Source organism: Aptenodytes forsteri, unplaced genomic scaffold (genome assembly GCF_000699145.1).
Source record: "Aptenodytes forsteri isolate BGI_AS27 unplaced genomic scaffold, ASM69914v1 Scaffold325, whole genome shotgun sequence".
Lineage (NCBI taxonomy): Eukaryota > Metazoa > Chordata > Aves > Sphenisciformes > Spheniscidae > Aptenodytes > Aptenodytes forsteri.
This window is the reverse complement of record NW_008795575.1, coordinates 2,198,145-2,216,820: the sequence shown is the minus strand read 5'-3', so window position 1 is coordinate 2,216,820 and position 18,676 is coordinate 2,198,145. Positions and strand designations below refer to the sequence as shown.

The 18,676-nt window shown below is 45.3% G+C and overlaps 1 protein-coding gene across 1 annotated transcript; it reads right to left on the bottom strand.

The window, feature by feature from the left end:
• Positions 1 to 1,016: 1,016 nt before the first annotated feature.
• On the bottom strand, positions 1,017 to 6,028 carry TLR4 (toll like receptor 4). The gene is made up of 3 exons (XM_009282256.2): positions 5,797 to 6,028; positions 4,854 to 5,020; positions 1,017 to 3,568 (listed from the first exon to the last, which is right to left on the bottom strand). Exons 1-3 carry the CDS (start codon positions 5,917 to 5,919, stop codon positions 1,309 to 1,311), a joined length of 2,550 nt encoding a protein of 849 aa, XP_009280531.1. The 5' UTR covers positions 5,920 to 6,028; the 3' UTR covers positions 1,017 to 1,308.
• Between the last annotated feature and the right edge of the window lie 12,648 nt (positions 6,029 to 18,676).

Genomic DNA, 18,676 nt, shown 5'->3' with positions numbered 1-18,676 from the left:
TTATTCAGGGCAGTGCTGGGATACATTTAGTTTAGCTAATCCAGACTTTTCTCCTCTATCTCTTCTCCCTGCAAAATGTCAGGCACGTTCTCAGTGAAACAAAGGCAAAACTCTCCCGTCCAGTGACTGTCCTGTTCCACGTAGCAGCCGAACCCCTGGAAAGGCTGACCACACATGTTGGGATGCCCACCAGGACCACAGGCTGCCACAGTGTGATGGGAGGAAGGAAGAGGGACTCTCAGCCACATTGCTAGGTCCAAACATATCTAAAGCCCATTTCAAGCCGTGGGCTGAAGGCTCCTACAGCACCTTCCAACAGTGAATTAAGGCTGGTCCAGAGAGTGGAAAAGCTTATTCTAGAACTGGCTGGCTGTAAACATCAAAACACTTTGCTCAGGCTCAATCTTGCTCATATAGGGCAGTCCCACCCAGTATATCCAGAAACATTGGATGAGGAGAAGCAGTTGGAGCAAAGAAATACCTTTATTTTAAAGGTATCAAGCATTTCTGCAGCTTCTTCTGGTCCCACTGATCTTTGGATACCACAAGAAAACCCCAAACGACTCTCTCAAATGCTGTATAATCTGGATATAAATAAGACTTCCAGGTGATGGAAATTTTTGGAGTTTTCAATATTAGGTCTTGGTCTAAAGAAAACTGAAATAAACATGTTGGGGAAATTTCACACCAATGGCAACCTCCCCCCACGCTGATGACATAACTGCTCAGCTTCACTGAGTAGCTGCCAGGTGGTCTGTGGCTGTAGGGCACCCCATTTCCCCCTGTAAGGTTTTTCCCCTGAGTCACGGTGCCTAAGGAGGCGGACCCACGACTTTCAGGATCCAAATCTTGTTTCTGTTTCCCACCATTTTTAGGGCTAAGAATCCTGTACCTTTGGCTCTCCCCTGGAGATCCTGGAGTCCACTCAAAGCAACAGACCCTGAAGTTCCACTGAGTAAATGGCCCCAGGACCCAAATCCAGTTTCAGAGGCAGACAAATGACAGTAAGAGCAGTCCATCGATTCACCAACCCACCAGACCTGCATGGATTGCTGGACCAGCTTTGGTTGACAGGTACAGACAAACACGGAGCTCAGGCATGTGCAGCTCTTCTAGCTGTTGTCACTCCTTAGCTTGCAAGTTCCCTTGAGAAAGGGTGACCAGCAAGGCAGGTATTTCTGTAGTGCTTTTACAGTGCCTCCATCCACTTCCTCCAACTCTGAACAGCCACAGAAGAACCAACTTCTGAGCACCAGCCATCAGCCAAGGCCCGGATGGGAGACAGGACAGAAGTGATCTCTCTCTCTCTCACATGAGCTTTACCTCCTCGTGATTCCACTTTTTGCCTTCTAGCAGGACTCCTGTCAGCTGCCTCCAGAAGATATGCCTGTTTATTTCCTTGTTTTTCCACTCCAGATAGGTGTTCCTCCTCAGGTATCGGGACAGCCCCAGCCTCTGCGTCAGCAAGGTCTTATTCACTTCTTCTAGTACAATCATGATGATTCCAGCCTTTCCTTCAATAAGCTGCCAGGACTGGGCAATGTCAAACTCAAAGCTACACCACTTGCTCTCCAGAAAGTCAGTAGAGATGACTGCGATGACATTTCTGCTACTCAGAAAACCTTCTTCGATGATATTGGTGACAATGGGTACCCCTGGTAGGAAATCCCTGTAATAAAGACAAAGCTGGAAGGGAGGTGTTCCTCCTTCTAAGGGTTCCACCAGCTCTTTCATCACCCAGTCTTGGTCTTTGCTGGAGTGGATAACAAATGCATCATAGGTGTCACCCCTTTCTGCAGAGTGTTTACACCCACTGAGCAGCACCAAGGAGTAGTATAGCTGGAAGTAGTACTTGTAAATCAGGAAGAGGAACACCACTGCAGCGAGCAACATGATCACTGAGAATGCCACCGTGCTTGCATTGAGTTGGCAGGAGGACAGATCAAAACTTAAAAGGCTCATGTTCTTCACATATGCAGGTGTGTGGCATATCATCAAGTCTTTGTTCTGCAGTAGCTCCTGCTTTTCCTTGATCCATTTCAGAAAGTTCAGGTGTACGCAAGAGCATTCAAACAGGTTTTGAGAGATGTCTAACAGGACCAGACTATCAGGCAGGATTTCCAGGGCTGAGTCCAACAGAACACTCAGCTGGTTGTTGCTGAAATCCAGGGCTGTGAGGGCTCGGAGAGGCTTGTAGACTACAGGATCAAAGCTCAGTAGCTTATTGTTGCTGATGTTTAGGGTTTTTAGTTCAGAGAGGGCATCAAATGTACTTCGATCCACCTGTACTAATTTGCAACTTGAAATATCCAAGGTGTGGAGGTGACTTAGGTTTTGGAAGTTGTCGGCCAATTTATTGTGCTCAAAGGAGTTGCCTGCCATCTTGAGCACTTGCAAAGAGTTCAAGCCACAAAAAGTACACTCGGATTTAACATGAGTTCTGGTATGGGAAATATCGAGGTAAACGAGTTTCTGAAGGGATAGAAAGACAGGGTAGGAACCAGGACCAACTAACTTTGTGTGCTGAAGGTCCAAATATAACAAATTCTTCAGATTTGTTAAATCTCCAACCATGCTGATGTCAGAATTGAAGCTTAGGTTCAAGTGTTTCAAATTTGGACACTTGTGAAACTGAAAGAAACAGCAGCGAGTGACGGAGAGGTGATTCTCACTCAAATCTACAACCTCCAGGTTACTTAGACTCTCAAATTTCTGCTGGAATCTATTGAGGTGTTTGCTCTTGGTAATACGAACTACTCTCAGCTCCTTGAAAAGAGACAGCTTCATGGCAGGCACTTCCTTAAACTTGCATTTCTTGCATTCCAGCTGTTTCACTTGAGAGAACATAGGAACCTCTGACACCTCTCCAAGTTGGACGTCCACCAACCGAATACTAGAGACGTTGCCTATGCAGTTAAAAAGAGTGTCTGTGTTTTCCTCAATTTTCCTGAAACAGATTAAGACAAACTCTTGCATTTGTACCTGACACAGTCCACTCAAGAGTCCTCTCTGGAAGGCTACCAATCTCTGACTGTCGCTGAATTCTCCAACTATTAGTCTGTTGACCTGTAAACCAGTCAGGCCTTGAAGAGAAGTGTGCATCACACTGAAGTTCTCAAAAGAGGACCTTAGAACCAGCTCCCCAAGGTGAATCTTTGCAAAGGACCCTGGCTCTATGTATTTTATATCATTCAAGGAAAGCACCAGTGTGAGGTTGAGCCTGTTCACTTCCCTCAGGGCATCAAGGTCTCCTTTGGAGATATATGTGATCTTATTGGAGTGAAAGCTCAGGTGCCTGAGGGAGGTCAGGTTGGTGAAATACGTGGGAAGCTTCAATGAAGCAATGTTGTTGTGGCCCAAATTCAGCTCCTGCAGGGTATGCAAGTGTCCAATGGGTAGGTCAGTCAGAGAGGCTATGTTGGTTTCCACCAATACTAGTTTTTTCAGGTATGTTAAGCCATAGAAGGCTGCTGTCCCCAGGTACTGGAGGGAATTGGCAGTTAAAATTAAGGTGGAAAGTTTATGAAGATCCTTAAAAGAGTTATCTTCTATTGTATGGATGTGGCACCTGTTGGGCAGGAAAAGAGAATAAATATGCATGCAACACTGTCCCTTTCATTACACGTTCACTAACACTACTGCACTAAGCGCTGGTACAACATTCTCAGGCTCAACTTCACACTGGGGCTTGGTTTGGCTTTACTGTGCTGGGCAGAGTCAGCACTCCCGAATGTGCAAAGGGAGCCCTTCCACAGCAGGAGACCTTCTCTCACCTCCTCCTCCTCCCTCTGTAAATCTGAAGTTCAATTGCAAAGCAAGAGACCTTCAGCCACAGCGAAGGTCAAAAATTCATGCAGGCAGCAGGAAAGAAGCATTTTAGCTTTCTGTTTAGGCCAAAGTAATATTGTAATGATCATAATTGATGGCAGAGCCAACCAGATACAGCATTCCCTTACACCTTGCACCCTCAGAGCCTTCAGGCTGTCGCTTCAGCCACATCTGGGCAGTCATGCCAACACCAGCATGATGCAGCAGGGGCAAACTCTGTCAGCAGTTTTGCTGATGATACCTGAGAGGGAACAGACCCCAGGCCATGATGGCTCTAAAGGAAAAAAGGGAGAGGGAGAAAGAGGGTGGCCACCTAAAGATGATTTCACATAGGAAGATCCAAAATTTGAGACCCAAATCCATTCCGCAATGAATTCAAGCAAAATTAGCTTTATAATCCAGCCAGTGCCTTACAGCAAACCTGCTCTGCCACTCAGCCACTTTGGAGCTGTAACTGTGATGGGACTGAGTGACATTTTTCAGTGAAACAATTTACCCAGAGAAACTGTTGTCTCAAGTCAATGGAAATTACACATCAATTCAAATTTGCTAATAAGCCTCTCCCATCGCCTCCCCCAGATATGTGAGAATAAGGGAAAAGAGAATTTGTTCATATTTTAAAACAGCCTTTTAGAAAATGAATGTACCTTCATTTTATTTCTTTTTAAACTGTGATCGGAAAAACAGCTCACCCAAGATGTTCCACTTCAGAGTTTTTGTAACAGTGAAAGTCTGACATTTTTCTTGTTCAGAGAGAAGTAAAACATCTTCCTCCTCCTTCTCACATCCCAACCTACAAAATCAGACTGACAGACTGAGCTCTGCACAGGCAGTGTGCACTCAGTAACCGGACTAAAAGCTGCACATCACTTGACTGTGATGATGTGCAGAGAGTCAGACACGGGGATAAAGTCACAGGCAAAAAAAAATGAACAGCCAAGACCAACAGACACCAAAATAAGCAACCATGGTGGCCCAGCTGCTGAAGCAAGATTAACCAGTATCCACATAAAAGAGCTTATTACCTTGTAAGATCCAGAAGCTGCAGTTCAGGGACTGATGAAAAATAATTTGACCCCAGTGATTTCAGATTGCTGAAACTGAGATCCAAGTTTTGGGTGGTATTTGAGACTTCAGCAGGAACTCCAGAGATGTTCAGTCCCATGCATCTGAAAGTTTTGTTAGGAATGACCTGTAACAGTGGCAGATCCAATCACGGTCAACATCTGCTCTTCGTGAAGTGCCAGAAAATTACACTGTCAGGAAAGCAGCAGCAGAATGACTAACCTTGTAGTTAGTTTCTAAATGAGCTGCCCTGAGTTTTAGGAAATAGCCTTATATATCCTAAGCATCTTTCCCACTTCTAATAGAACTAGTTCTACTCCCCAGGAAGAGCTACATTTCTTGCTGATTGAAGCAGGTGCAAAACTACAGGACAGTGTTCCCTGAGGCTATGGATGAACCTGCAGCAACCTTTGAGAGAGCCAGCAAAACAAACACACGGGGGTGCATTGTGTGTCCAGGATCAGCTCTCAGCTTTGTTACGCTGCAGATAAGCAGGCAGCTCTAACCACAGTTATTCTGTAAGTAATAATTGTTGGCAAAAGTTTGCAAAAGGCAGTTGATCAGTGCCAGGTACTCGGGGTACTTGCAGAAAATAGAGACAAGGCTTGGATCTCTTCCTGAAGGGAAACATAATCTATTAGATTAACTGTACTGCAGTACCCTCAGAGGTACAGAAAGACAACAAGAAGAAATGGTTCAGGCTGCTGGTTCTGGTTCTCAGATGCTTTCGAGACCAGCATTTACTTCAAATACTTTAATTGCCTTGGTAACGACCTTGAAAAAAAAGATGGGCTTTCATAAGACAACTAACAGACAACAGACTTGATGCAAAATCTCCCAAGCAGAGGGAAAAGTTGCACCAGAGAAACAAAAGGATATCGTGCTCATTTAGAGATCACGTACCTCCAAACAGGGATTGAGGAGGCAGCCTGCCAGCTGTGACGGGACAAGCACCAGCTGCAGCAGCACCACAAGTGTCCACAGAGGAAGAGCTTCTCTCCTGGGCATCTTCAGGAGGCCAGGCATGCAGGAGAAAGCAGCATGGGTATCACTCAAGGACCTGGAGTGAGAAACCTACTGAAATGCCGTGTTGTGTTTCACTACTTCTGCTTCTCACTGCACGTCACTGAGAGTTGCAGAGAGCAAGGAGGGAAATGAAACTGGTAGCTGCCTGGTTTCTAGACATGCTCTGAGTGAATTGCTCTTCTTGCAATTGTTTTTAAAAAAATGTTTTTAAAAAAACAAGAAAAAAGGAAGCAATGAAAGGTATAGTTTGGACTAGAAATTAAAGAGGAATATGGGTTGTACCAGTGTGTCACTTGACTTGATTGCCTCAGATTAACTCAGGTCAAACTGGCAAAAAAAGGAAAACTTTTGTGAAATTCTGAGTCCAATTTCTGGAAGGTCATGCTTCACATCCCATAATTCAAATGCACTGGATAGAGCAAATGACTCTCTGCCTTTGTACCTCTGCTATGCTCCCAGCTACACCACACTGGCAAGTATTGTAGAAGTGCTCAGCTGTGGCAGATATTTTCTTGAGCCAGGTAACAACAGGTTTATTTATGGCCGAGCTCTTATGAACATGCATCTAGGTTTTATCCATCTGGCTGGACCACAGTATTGCAATTATCCCAGGAATAAGCTGCACACAGCCAGGCACAAGGAGTAAATACTGGACATTCATAGAGCAGTCAGAGCCCAGGACCTTACACCCCTCCGCACCCTTCCCTTGGGTGGGTGGGTTGCTGGGAGCAGCAAGCCGGGAGAGGCACAAACACCCCAGCTGGGCTTAGGGCTGCTATCTGCCCTGGTCATGCCCGAATCTGTGTTTGATGCCTTGCTACAAAAGTGAGTACATCTCAATACTGTCCTTAATTTACAGTGCAGACATGGCTATTGTTTCTGGAAGAGGCTTTGTACAGTTGGCAATGTTAATTTAAATCAGCTGTGAGCCTTCTAATAAAGCTCCCTGCCTTCATTTACTCTGATAAATGGTAGTGCATTCATGTATCTACTCCTGTCTTTCTGTAGATAACTAAGAAGTGTAACTGGGGATCCAGCCATAGGGTTGCTGGGTATTATTAACACCCCATAGACAGAGAAGTTGCAAAAATGCAAGACTACTTCTAGTCTAGAAGTATACGAAATAGGGAATGACTGCTCATGAAAATCTGTGAAAATTGATATTAAATATAAGTTGCAATATCAGGCCAGTGAGCAATCCACTTATAAAAAAATGTTTAAAGTCTGGCGGGGGGGATTGGACTTCTTTGGCAGATCAGTAGAGGGCCACTGAGAGATGGGGAAATCCTAAAATAACAGATGATCTCTGCGATGAAAAACACATGGCAACACAATGGGAGCTAAAACCGGCACCCTGATGTGCAGCCAGATAATGCCCATTAAGCCAGCAGACAAAAAGTTTGTTGAAATTGGGCAAGTTCTACAAAATCCCTGTTCTGAAAAGCCTCTCGTGATTGCAGGTATTTCCTTTTACAGATGGAATCAAAAGTGAATGGAAACAATTGCTGACTGCTTCTGTGCCTGGATTAAGGAAATTGGCAGAGCATCATGTGTCTGCAGAGAGGACAAATGAGTGCATCTTTTAGTATTCAATGTGCAGAATGAAGCAATCCACATTTAATTTTTATCTAAAGCTGAGATGAGCCTGAAGTATGCTCTAGAAATTACCATTTCAATGGAGACTCACTGAAGATGCTGGAGAGTTTGGGAGCATCACAAAATCCATCCAACAGCCACGCTTAGGGGTCAAGTGGAAAGTACAGTTCGAAGGACATTCAAAGAATGTGCTGCTTCTATCACAAGGGACAGTTTCACAATACACATTGTCATTTGTTCAAGGACAAATCATATAAAAACTGCAGGGGATAGGGCACCAGCAGAAAACACGCAAGCTAGCAAATCAAACCCAGCCACCAGTTTAGAAAGTCAATTCTGGTTAACTTCATATTCTTCAGCTTGCATACAACAATGTGCAATGACTGTAGAAAGCCCTAATGTCTATGTAATTGCCTCTTTCGGTTCACAAAAAAACAAAAGTATTATTTGGAATCATTTAAAGTGACAAGAATAACACCTCAAATGAGACATGATTCACTGTGCTGGCAATTTACTGGTGGGATCATCAAAGATCTCTTAGAAAGGAGGTGTTACAGAAAATCTGTGTTTCTAAAAACACATGCTCAAGTCATCTTTGTTCTCCTGAACATTATTATAATATAACACAAAAGCAGACAATGTATACTCAACTTCTGTGATCTCAGCAAGGTATTTAGCAAATCAAACCCAGCCACCAGTTTAGAAAGTCAATTCTGGTTAACTTCATATTCTTCAGCTTGCATACAACAATGTGCAATGACTGTAGAAAGCCCTAATGTCTATGTAATTGCCTCTTTCGGTTCACAAAAAAACAAAAGTATTATTTGGAATCATTTAAAGTGACAAGAATAACACCTCAAATGAGACATGATTCACTGTGCTGGCAATTTACTGGTGGGATCATCAAAGATCTCTTAGAAAGGAGGTGTTACAGAAAATCTGTGTTTCTAAAAACACATGCTCAAGTCATCTTTGTTCTCCTGAACATTATTATAATATAAGTAACACAAAAGCAGACAATGTATACTCAACCTCTGTGATCTCAAGCAAGGTATTACACAGCATAAGACGGCCACAGTGTAGTTGGACTGACAAAACATCTTGTACTTGCTTATATTAAAAGAAAATAATTTGTGAACTCCAGCCAAAAAGAAAAGTTAGCTAAACTCTTGAACAAAACAACTGGTGATAGCCATGAAAACAGATAGGGCTGTCTGTATCTATGGTGATTTCAAGGTCACAGCTAACCCAGTATCACATGTAGATCAACAGCTATTACCCAGAAGAGAGGATATATTTGCCTCAGTTGTCATCCTAAGCAGTTCCCCAAGTCTATCTGTAAATGGAGGCTGAGGAACATGGCAAGAACTATTTCAAGATTAAACAAACTATGGGTTATTTTAAGCGAAAGGACAACTATTTGGTTGTGAGTCATGGATCAGATGGGAAAGAGCATTCCTACGATGCCGGCACTTACACAACGCAGTATTTGTGGAGATAGACAGCACCACAAGAACTTCCGAAAGTACTTGAGAAGCTCAGGCATGTGGTCAGGCTCACCAGCTGACCCAGTATTGCTCTCAGGTGGGTTGCAGCACTGGCCATATGTGCCTTCCTAACTAGCACAGTATCAGCTAATACAACTGCTTAGCAGTCACCTGTGGTGAATTAAGCTTAAATCACGTCACATTGCAGCTGGGGTCTAGGCTCAGGGTGTGTAGGCAGTTACTGAGTCCTCGAGGTTCAGCTGACACATCATCAGTCCTTATACTGGTCGGCAAGTCAGTCACCTGTCCAAGTTTGAAAGGTTGTCTGAGTGGATAGGAAAAGCAAAAGGAAATGTTTCAAAAATTTAACAGTATGTTGAATTTTCCCAGCCATTCTGCTGGGAAAAACAATTTATATAAATCACAAGGAAAAATAGGGGAAAAAAATCTGAAAATGGCTTTAAGATCTTTTTGCTGCAAAGTCCACTAATACATTACTTCCTGGAAGTGGTGAGTCACCGCCTCACACAGCAACCGCTGGCTGGCCTGGCAGACACTGGATAGAGACAGCGCTGATCCACATGCAGCCTGCACCAAGGCTGGTGAAGGAGCTGAGAAACTGGCATCATCAGAACAGGTCCGTACTAGAGTGCCTTGGTGCCTATAACTCTCACTTGTGATATTTCCCCATACGAAGTGGGTGTAATAATCTCACACTTGATGGAAGATCAGCCTGGAAGACCTATTGCCTTTGCTTCTGGATCTCGTACCTTTGAAGAAGAGAACAATGTTCAGATTGAGAGAGAAACTCTGCATTTAGTTTGGGGTGTTAGACAGCTTCGCTGCTGTCTGTCTGAGCAATGATTGACTCTAGTTATAGATCATTTAACTACTAGTTTCAAAGCAAGGAGCATCAGTAATGCAGATTTCTTGTCATGCCTGTGACTGTAAGTGACAGGAAAGGACACGGAGGTGGAATCAGAGACAGTCTCTACATGCTATATAGCACAGACCAAGCCCCAGCCCATTGCAAAAACCAAACAGAATCCAGCATAGCTAAGGTGCTTCCCGTTGCAGAAAAGGACAGATACTGGTGTACACAGGGGAAAGAAAAAAAACCCCAAAAGCTAGTGTCCAAGTTAGTTTGATGAAAAGCAGCCAAGCTTACTTTGAAGTAGGTAATGTGTGTCATCAGATGGGCTATTCCCCAAAGCCAAGGTCATATGAATACCCCAGAACTATTCAAAAGCTATTAGGGAAGAACTGTGTCAAGTAACCAGGGACAAATACACAGCTAGAAGAAGTGATTAATCAGCGTCAAGATAGTCACTATCTGTGGCAGCTACTCCATATGGACTATATCAGGTCAGTTAGGAGCCCTACATTTTACTGAAGTCAATGTTTAATCTAAATGGTTGGAAGGATTTCACACAGATGGTGGAGGCATCCAGACTCGCTTGCCAAGCATTCGTGGACAGGCAGCGTGTGGTGGTGGAGCTCCCTTGAACCCTGGAGAGAGGCAGGCTGGCACTAAACAGCCCAGCAGCTCCCTGCCCTTCTGCCTCGGATGAACCATGGTCGCCCCTCGGCTGGCCACAGAGCCGGGGGTTCACTGTCACCATTGACGCGAGGATGTTCGCAGTGCCTTGGTATGAAATGCACTGTGCTTAGAAGGAGTATAATTGCCTTTCCGCAGCCCTGAGAAGGGTGGATTTACCACCTCAGACTGATGCTAACTTTTGCTACTGAAGCAACAATAGGACTCATTTTCTTTTTCTCTCTCCCTCCATTACATCCTTATTATGGTATCTCGTGGCCTAATTTACATGTTTTGTATTACTGTGGCTTTGCCTTATCCTACTTATTCCACCTCTTTTCCCCCAGTTCTCTTGATAATAATGAATCTGCTGTAGGGCAAGGATTTATTCAGACTATCAAACATGCAAGGTGTGTAGGGCACAAAGGACTGCAGATCTCAGAATTTTTAAACTGGACACAAGAAATGTTGATTTGGGGATTCAGTGCCACCACCAAAGCATGGTTAAATACTAAGCCTCTACCACATTGCTCTGACAGTTTGGGAAAGTTTGAAACAAGAGGCAGCTCTAATGAATCGTGGTTACCTGGCAAGATTACAGAACCCTGTTTTGAGGGAAAACCAGTCAGCTCTTAAACATAAGAGCAAAAAGCTGTGTAGCAGACCTGCTTGCTGCAAGTACTGAGAGCACTGCCACAGGCAGTGACCAATGCTAAGACTCCTGAGCCTCATGTTTATGGTTTCACTACCATGACTTGACACTACATGACAGGAAAATGTTGCAACAACTGCGGCAGAAAGTGCAGACACAGCTCCTGTAAGCTGTGGCAAAGTTCTTGTGTACACATTACCTAGAGGGAAAATGTAAACCATCTCCTGGGGTTAGTTCATAGCATGCTTTATACATCAGCTTTTAGACATTAAGATTTTTATGCCATTTTACTCTACCAGGAGAAGAACATAGAATATTAATTGTCCACATAGTTGAGAGCCCACTTCCATTACTAACAAAGCAATAAATTCCAAAAGAGTGGTCGAGCCAGATCCAAATGCATATTTGCATGCATTTGGAACACCATACTTTTGGAATCTGCAGAACCTGTGTGGCTGTTATGTGTTATTTAGAGAGTAAAGACTTATTTGTGTACAGAGTAAAACCCCAAGCCACTGTTTAGCTGATAAAGAGGAATTTATCAAAACACCCTTTTCCTCCCAAGCTCAGTTCAGTTCTGTTTGCGTGTGCAACATTAGGTCATCCCCTTTCAGCCTTCAAGCGATGTTTCTCAAACTGAGCTGGACCAGGGTCCCCAGTTCTTCCACCAGTCTCCCAGGGCAAGGCAGCTTTGGGGGAGTTTTGTCAGCATTTCTTTGGCCATGAATTGCATGCACCAACCACGACAAAACCATTTCAGCTCTAAGGGAGGAGGAACCAGGCTGGCCAAAAGGGAATAGCAGTGGGAGCAACACGAAGGTTATTAACACTTTGCAGATGATGAGAGACAGGGTGTTATGGAAAGCTTTCAGGAGACAGGGCTGAGATACTAGAAGAGAAGTCACCCAGGAAAAGGAGTGACACAAATAGCACGGGAAGTGCCCTGAAAGCCTCACCCCAGCAGAGGGAGGAAGGAAATTGGAGGATAAGCAGAAGTTTCACGTCCCATGGAAATAGTTAGCAGTTATATGGGTACTGTACTAATGCTCCCACACCCCAAATGCTGTTGCTGTAAGACACACGCAGCCTGATGTAAGTTAAGCCAACCCCACTCTTAGAGTTTGCCCTCTAATAGCTATGCAGGAGGAGCCTTCTTCCCAATGAGCACCTGGCTGAAGAGGCTGCAGCAAAGTGGTCATACCAACATAGCCATCAGCTTGTAGGTTCATCACTGTAGGTTCTTTCTGCTGGTATAGGCAGCATTTTGGTGAGGCAGCAACCGAGGTGAACTCATGATGATAACAGGCCAGGAAGAAAGTAGCAATGAGAGAAGTAAAGAAGGGGAAATATGACATAACTGCATCCTGGAAGGAAGCAGTAGAGGATGAGAAGATGTGGTCCCAGAGGTGGAACGTGGACATGAGCCAGCCACAGATAAGTGGGGGTTTAAGGGTTCTTAAGTGGGGGTTCTTAAATGTGGAAAATCTTCAGCACACAAAGTAGGCTTTGCAGTGTAGCTCCATGCTTAGAACAAGCTGGAAGAGACATGGAAACCTCCAGACAGCGTGCTGAGGGGGAAAAAAAAAAGAGGGGATTACATGGGGTCATAAAGCCATGAGAAGATCTCAGAGGAGATACTAAGGTAGTTCTCACCTTTCCTGACCAGAAATCCCCCTCCTACAAGACAGTGCCATCTCCTTGAAACCAGAAGTGCATTTATTCTCAAATAGAACAATAAAAGAAACAACGTTTCTCATTTCCTGCAGACATTAATGTTTCCCAACAATTAGCAAGACACTGAAATCTCTGAGTGTTCAACCTGGCCCTTTTCCAAAGTGATGGGTATGACGCTCTCTCACTCCAATCTGCTTAGGAAGGAGTTTGAAATCCCATGGCAGGTATCGCACCCTCACCCCCTCCCTTTCTCAGGGGCTGAGGACCAGCTTAGCACCTCAGTTTAGTGCTTTTCACAAATAACTGATGAATCTCAGGGATTCATCTCCCACCCCACATGTGACAGGGCATACTGTGACCTGCTCAAAACAACATGGAACAAGGGCAAAGCCCAGCTGGGATCATCGGTGGTGTCTGGAGGGGACAGCAAGCAGCACAGCCCTCTCTCAGCAGTTCTGGGCCTGAAAGGAAGGGCTGGCTGTGTCAGCAATCACCCCCTGCTCGATCATTTTCAGCAGCCAGTTCCTCTCAGTGGTGATATTGTGCTGAAAGAGCTGCAGGGACAAAAGAGGCAAAGTTATAGATTGTTCCTTACAGTGCCTCTCATCCTGCCCAAAATGCACTGAATCGTGCCCAGTCCAACTTTGCCTGCAGCCCCTTGCAGGACTTCCACTGCACAGGACCCTCATCACCAAACTAGGACAGATGAAAGGCACCCTGAAGGTGCCAGCATCTGTGCCCAAGCTGCCCTCTGTGAACAAAGCATGTCCCAACACATTCCCCTGGCATGTACCAGCAGGAATTTCCACGGGTGACACCAGCGACAGCTACCAGACCTCTCAGCTGCTTGACTCCCAGCTTTGTCCAGCAGGTTCCCCTATGGAGAACACCTTAGTTTGAAGGAGAGGCGTTTTCTACCTCTTTTTCTCATGAGCGACCTATATTGTAATAATGTATTGGCGTAGTATTGTCATGGTTGCCAGGGTAACCAAAGCCTGCAATAATGACCTCTTGGCACATACGGAGGGCTAAGTTCAAAGCAATGATTCCCGTGGTGGCATATCTCTGGGAAGGGAAAGGAGAGAACATCTGTTTAGGATTTCAGACTCATACTTTTACAATACTTTACAAAGCAACACCTTTGCAGCTGGGACCAGTAGCTTCTTCCACACGCAATATAGCAAAAAAAATATGTAAATGAAACAGGCCGGGTGCATGGACAGCACTCCCAAAACTCAAACAAGGAGCATCTTATGAAAAGGTGCTGCAGAAGATGAGGGCTCATGAACATAGAAGCTCTGGGTTGATAAAACATAGAGCTCCATGGAAATCAAAAAGCTTCGAATGGAAGAAATCAGCACACTTTTTAACAAATCCACATCCATAACAGAGCCTATACAAGGTCTCTGCATCTCTGTCTTTTCCATGTGCCGCTGCGTGTGTATTCCCTTCTGGCGGCCCTCATGTGATACCTCACTTTTAATCCACGCATTAAATTCCTGTCCCTGGCCTGCGTGCTACAAAACTGCCTTCTGCTCACGTAAAGCTAACATGGCCATGTACAAAATCAAACGCTGCCTTAAAAGCCTTGTGACTGAGCGGCACAGCCACCATGCTCCCAAGCAGCTGAACATGCTCGCTGGTCCCCTAAGCCTAACTGAGTACTTTGCACTCCTCGCCTGGATTGTCCCACTTTGCACTTTCCAAACATTTTAGCAGGGAAATGTACTTTTTTTACAGCGTTGCTTCAGCAGTCAGGGACTTGGCATCTAATCTCGGCCCCAGCTGAGTCAGTGCATCACCTTGGACAAGGTTATTTTACCACACCAGGTCTTCAAGCTTCTCCTGCATTTGTTGCAGATTATAAACATCCTAGTAGTGCCTAGCAGGCTTAAAGTTAATTAAAGATTGCACAGCACCATCACAAAGATTGTCAGGACCAAAGACAAAGTATCATTAGATTCATTAATGAAATAATCCTCCATCATGCAGTGAAGGGAAATCTGTGCTCCAGAAGTGGTGGGCATAACAGCTAGCCTCAGGCCAGAGATCTGTGAGAACGGAGTGTTTCAAGGAATGCCAACCAAAATTCCTCCCATTTAATGCTAGCTAATTATCAGTAATGGTCTTCAGACAGGGAAAGCACAGGAACACGTATGAAAGGGCTTATACGGCACAGCTGCTCATCACTAGAGAACCAGGTTTTCTGAGGTCTAGAACTACGGACGGAAAGGGATTTGAATGCAAAATGGCAAGGGGTGATGGGGCAGACTGGAATGAGAGTAACACTGCAGTGCTGTGACAGGTGGGGAAAAGTCTTCCTTTTCTGGGCAGGAGCAGGGCTCCAAACCTGAAGCACCATGCTATAGGAAAAGACTGCATTTACTAGGGGAAGGGACTAGTTAATCTAAAGAAAAGGTTTTCCTTCCCCTTGCATGGCACTGAAGCAGTAAGGTATAAGGGAAGACACAGAACACCGATGCTCATCTGTCTGCTCTCCAGTATGGTATCATACCCTATTTGACACGTTCAGCTGCAGCAGTTTGTACGTCACTTCGTAGGTGACATACGGGTTGAGAATACATAGCTGAGAGACATTCCCGTTCCGCTCCCGGGGGGGTTGGCGCCAAAACCCACCTTCGTCTGTAGGAGAAAGGCAGAGAGATACTTAAGGCACGCCCACGCACACCAGACAGTGCCATGGTAAAGATCCCTGAGGTAGCTGTGGTCTACTGCTCTGGCTGGGTGCTCAGAAGGACTCAGGTGAGTTTGGAGGAACAAAGGATCTCCTGGTCTTTCCCAGTCATTCCCATATACCTGTCTCCAATGTGGCTGAGACCGGGGTCTTTCTAATTAGTGAAAAATAAGGTCTCAGGTGCATTATGCAGCTCATTAAATATTTGAAAGATACATGATTACTAGAGCTATTGAATATGTCACTACAAATAACCTGGTTTCAACCTTCCCTCATTAAAGACATCTCACCTTAATCCTTGTTTTCAGCAATACTTCCCTAAGCCAGAGGAAATCCAGGGGCTTGAATGGGACAAACACCATCAGTGTATCGTCATTGTTTTCCAGAGGGTTGGGCAGAACTGACTCAGGGAAGAAGAGATGGATACTGGTTCTCTCGCCCACATCTTTCTTGTGCTCTTTTACTGGAGCATCATTTAATCTGAGAATCAAAGCCAGAATTTGTCTGGTTTCGGTATCACTTGTTCCCAACCATGGAGGCAGCTGTGTGCTGTCAGATCCATGACCGGCAGCATGAACTCGCTTGAGGGCACCGACACACATCATGGCTCAGCCCAGCAGCCTGGTTCCACAGTATGGGGCACCTCACACAGACACACCAATAGTTTCTCCCTTGTAATAAAAAGGCAGACAGCAGTGGCAGACAACCAGTATTTTTCAGATAGGAAAGTAAGGCACAGAGAAATTAAATTACTTTCTCAAGTCAGAGTAAAAATGCATGTAGTCCTGTAACAGTGGGATTGCCTGCCACTCCCCCGAGCTGGAGATGGCTATCCAGCTCCCAGGTACAACACCTGTGAATGAGCGGTACAAATTCTGGCTCATGCAGTGCCTGTGCTTGGCCATGAACTACAAGAAAGTTATTTGATTACCTGAGCTGATGGATCCTAGACGTTAAGTTTGACAGGCAAGAAAGTCACATGCACATTATCACTCCTCAGCCTCTGCTTAATTGTTAAGGCTTTAGTAAGGATTCAGTGCCTTATGATAATGAGGTGAGAGTCAATCATTTTCCCGAAGCGTTGGCCATGGATGGAGTAGCCATTGCCGACCACAATGCACCTTTGGCACCATAAGCTGGCAAAAGAATAGATTGCAAGAGATGAAGTCCTTCTCTGACAAATGTCTCCACCAGGTTAGATCAGCATCCCCTGGGGGTCTTTTTGATGTTCCCAGGTAACTCCTGGGGTGGCATCAGAAGAGCGAAGTCCTGACTAGCAGGACTCTGGCTGTATCCTAGCCAGATGGGTCTTCTCTTAGTGATCACAAGGCAATGCAGTGCCATCAATATACCAGGAAAATTGCAAGGGATCTCTAGTTAGCCAGAGGACACAAGACACTAAAGAAATGGAGAGAAAGTCAAGTGTGGATACCTAGCAGACCAGTAAGTAGGAGAGTGGACCTCTGCTTGAGACATGTAACATATTGTGGACAGGAAGAATGAGCGCCACAGAATAATTCCTCTAATGAATTAGAGTAAAGAAGAAGGGCCCAAATGAAAGTGTTTGCCAACAGCTGCCGCAGTCTACTTCACTTTCTGCTCTCCCTGAATGTGGGCAGGCAGAACAGCATGAGGCAGCCAACTTTCCAAGCCCTGGACTGTCACACTTGGGATGGAGTTAGAGCAAGAGAAAATAGATGGGATGGGGCAATACTGAGAACAGACATCAGGGTATGACAGAAGTTAAAAGGAGGGAGCTGGGATCTAGCAGCTTAAGTTCATCAGTATGAGAGCTGCTTGAAAGAGCATGTTTAAAAGGGAGAGAAAGAGAAACCTACTGAGAGAGGAGATGAACAGTGACAGGCGTGAGAGGCAGAGAGGGCTGTGAAGTTGAGCATTAAGAGAGAGAACTTTGAGTAGCTGCAGAAACCAGGGCTCCCAACCCAACTATCACTTCCCTCGCACGCCTGCTCTCCCGACACCCATCTCCAGCCCAGCCTTCGTACTGCACAAAGGATCCAGGCAGCTCCTGCTGTGGAAGAAGCTGAAATGTGGTAAAAGCAGAGAGAACTGGAAGACAAGAAGTTGAAGAGTCATCTTCAGGGAAGAAATGTGGCCCCACCACTGCCAACGGGCCACCTCTCCTTTTTCTGCTGCTCTAAAGAGATAGTTTTCATCCTTTCGTAAAGTGCCAGGACACTTTACATGGGAGACCCTGCTCAAACACCACTCCTGTCACATTCATCTGCCCAACCCTATCCAAACTGAGGCATTTTTCCACATAAAAGGCATGCACTTTATGACCAGCGCTACCAGCAACTGAGGCTGCTCCGTAGTACCTCACACTGAAAAAGGCAAAAGGCACTGACCCTCTCAGTATCTTCTCTCCATTGGCATTTGGTAACTTCCACAATGGCTCCTGCTTCGTCCACAGGAGCATTGCTGTCAGCCTTCCCCTCTCTATCCCTCCTGGCATAGCTAGAGCCTGGAGTTAAAGCACTTCCCCCTTCCTCCACCACCACCATCATGAACTATGACCTTTTCTCAAAAGCATGCCATCCAGATTTCCGCTGGTGCACCCTGGTGCCCAGCTGTATTTCCATCTCTGCAGCACTCAAGGCTGCCCCGTAAGGGGGAGGCTCTCCAGCTGCACAGTGTCCATCCAAAACACTACAAAGCTGAGGGAAGAGCATTGCAATACCTGAACTCTGCGGCCCAAAAGGCAGTTTACGGAACCACAAAACTTTTTCAAGCTCTCTTCTAAAAGGTCTGCCCATGAGCAAGTATAAGGATTTGCTGGTCAGGAAAGGCTTCCAGTGAGATTCAAATCTACCAAGAGAGATTCAGAGAGGCAGCAGTTTAGGGATGAGTGGAGCAGTCACAGCAGTATCAGACACAAGGACTAGGGCAGCTGAAGCAGGCTGCATAATGAAGAGCTTTGGAAAATGTGCTGGTTTTGGCTGGGATAGAGTTAATTTTCTTCATAGTAGCTAGTATGGGGCTGTGTTTTGGATTTGTGCTGGAAACAGTTTGATAACACCAGGGATGTTTTAGTTACTGCTGAGCAGTGCTTACACAGAGTCAAGGCCTTTTCTGCTTCTCACCCCACCCCACCA

Coding starts and splice junctions, on each gene's coding strand:
- TLR4 (XM_009282256.2), bottom strand. CDS start 5,919: ATGCCTGGCCTCCTGAAGATGCCCAGGAGAGAAGCTCTTCCTCTGTGG. Junction 5,021..5,796: donor TCCTCAATCCCTGTTTGGAG/GTACGTGATCTC, acceptor CCACTGTTACAG/GTCATTCCTAACAAAACTTT. Junction 3,569..4,853: donor CAGCTTCTGGATCTTACAAG/GTAATAAGCTCT, acceptor CCTGCCCAACAG/GTGCCACATCCATACAATAG.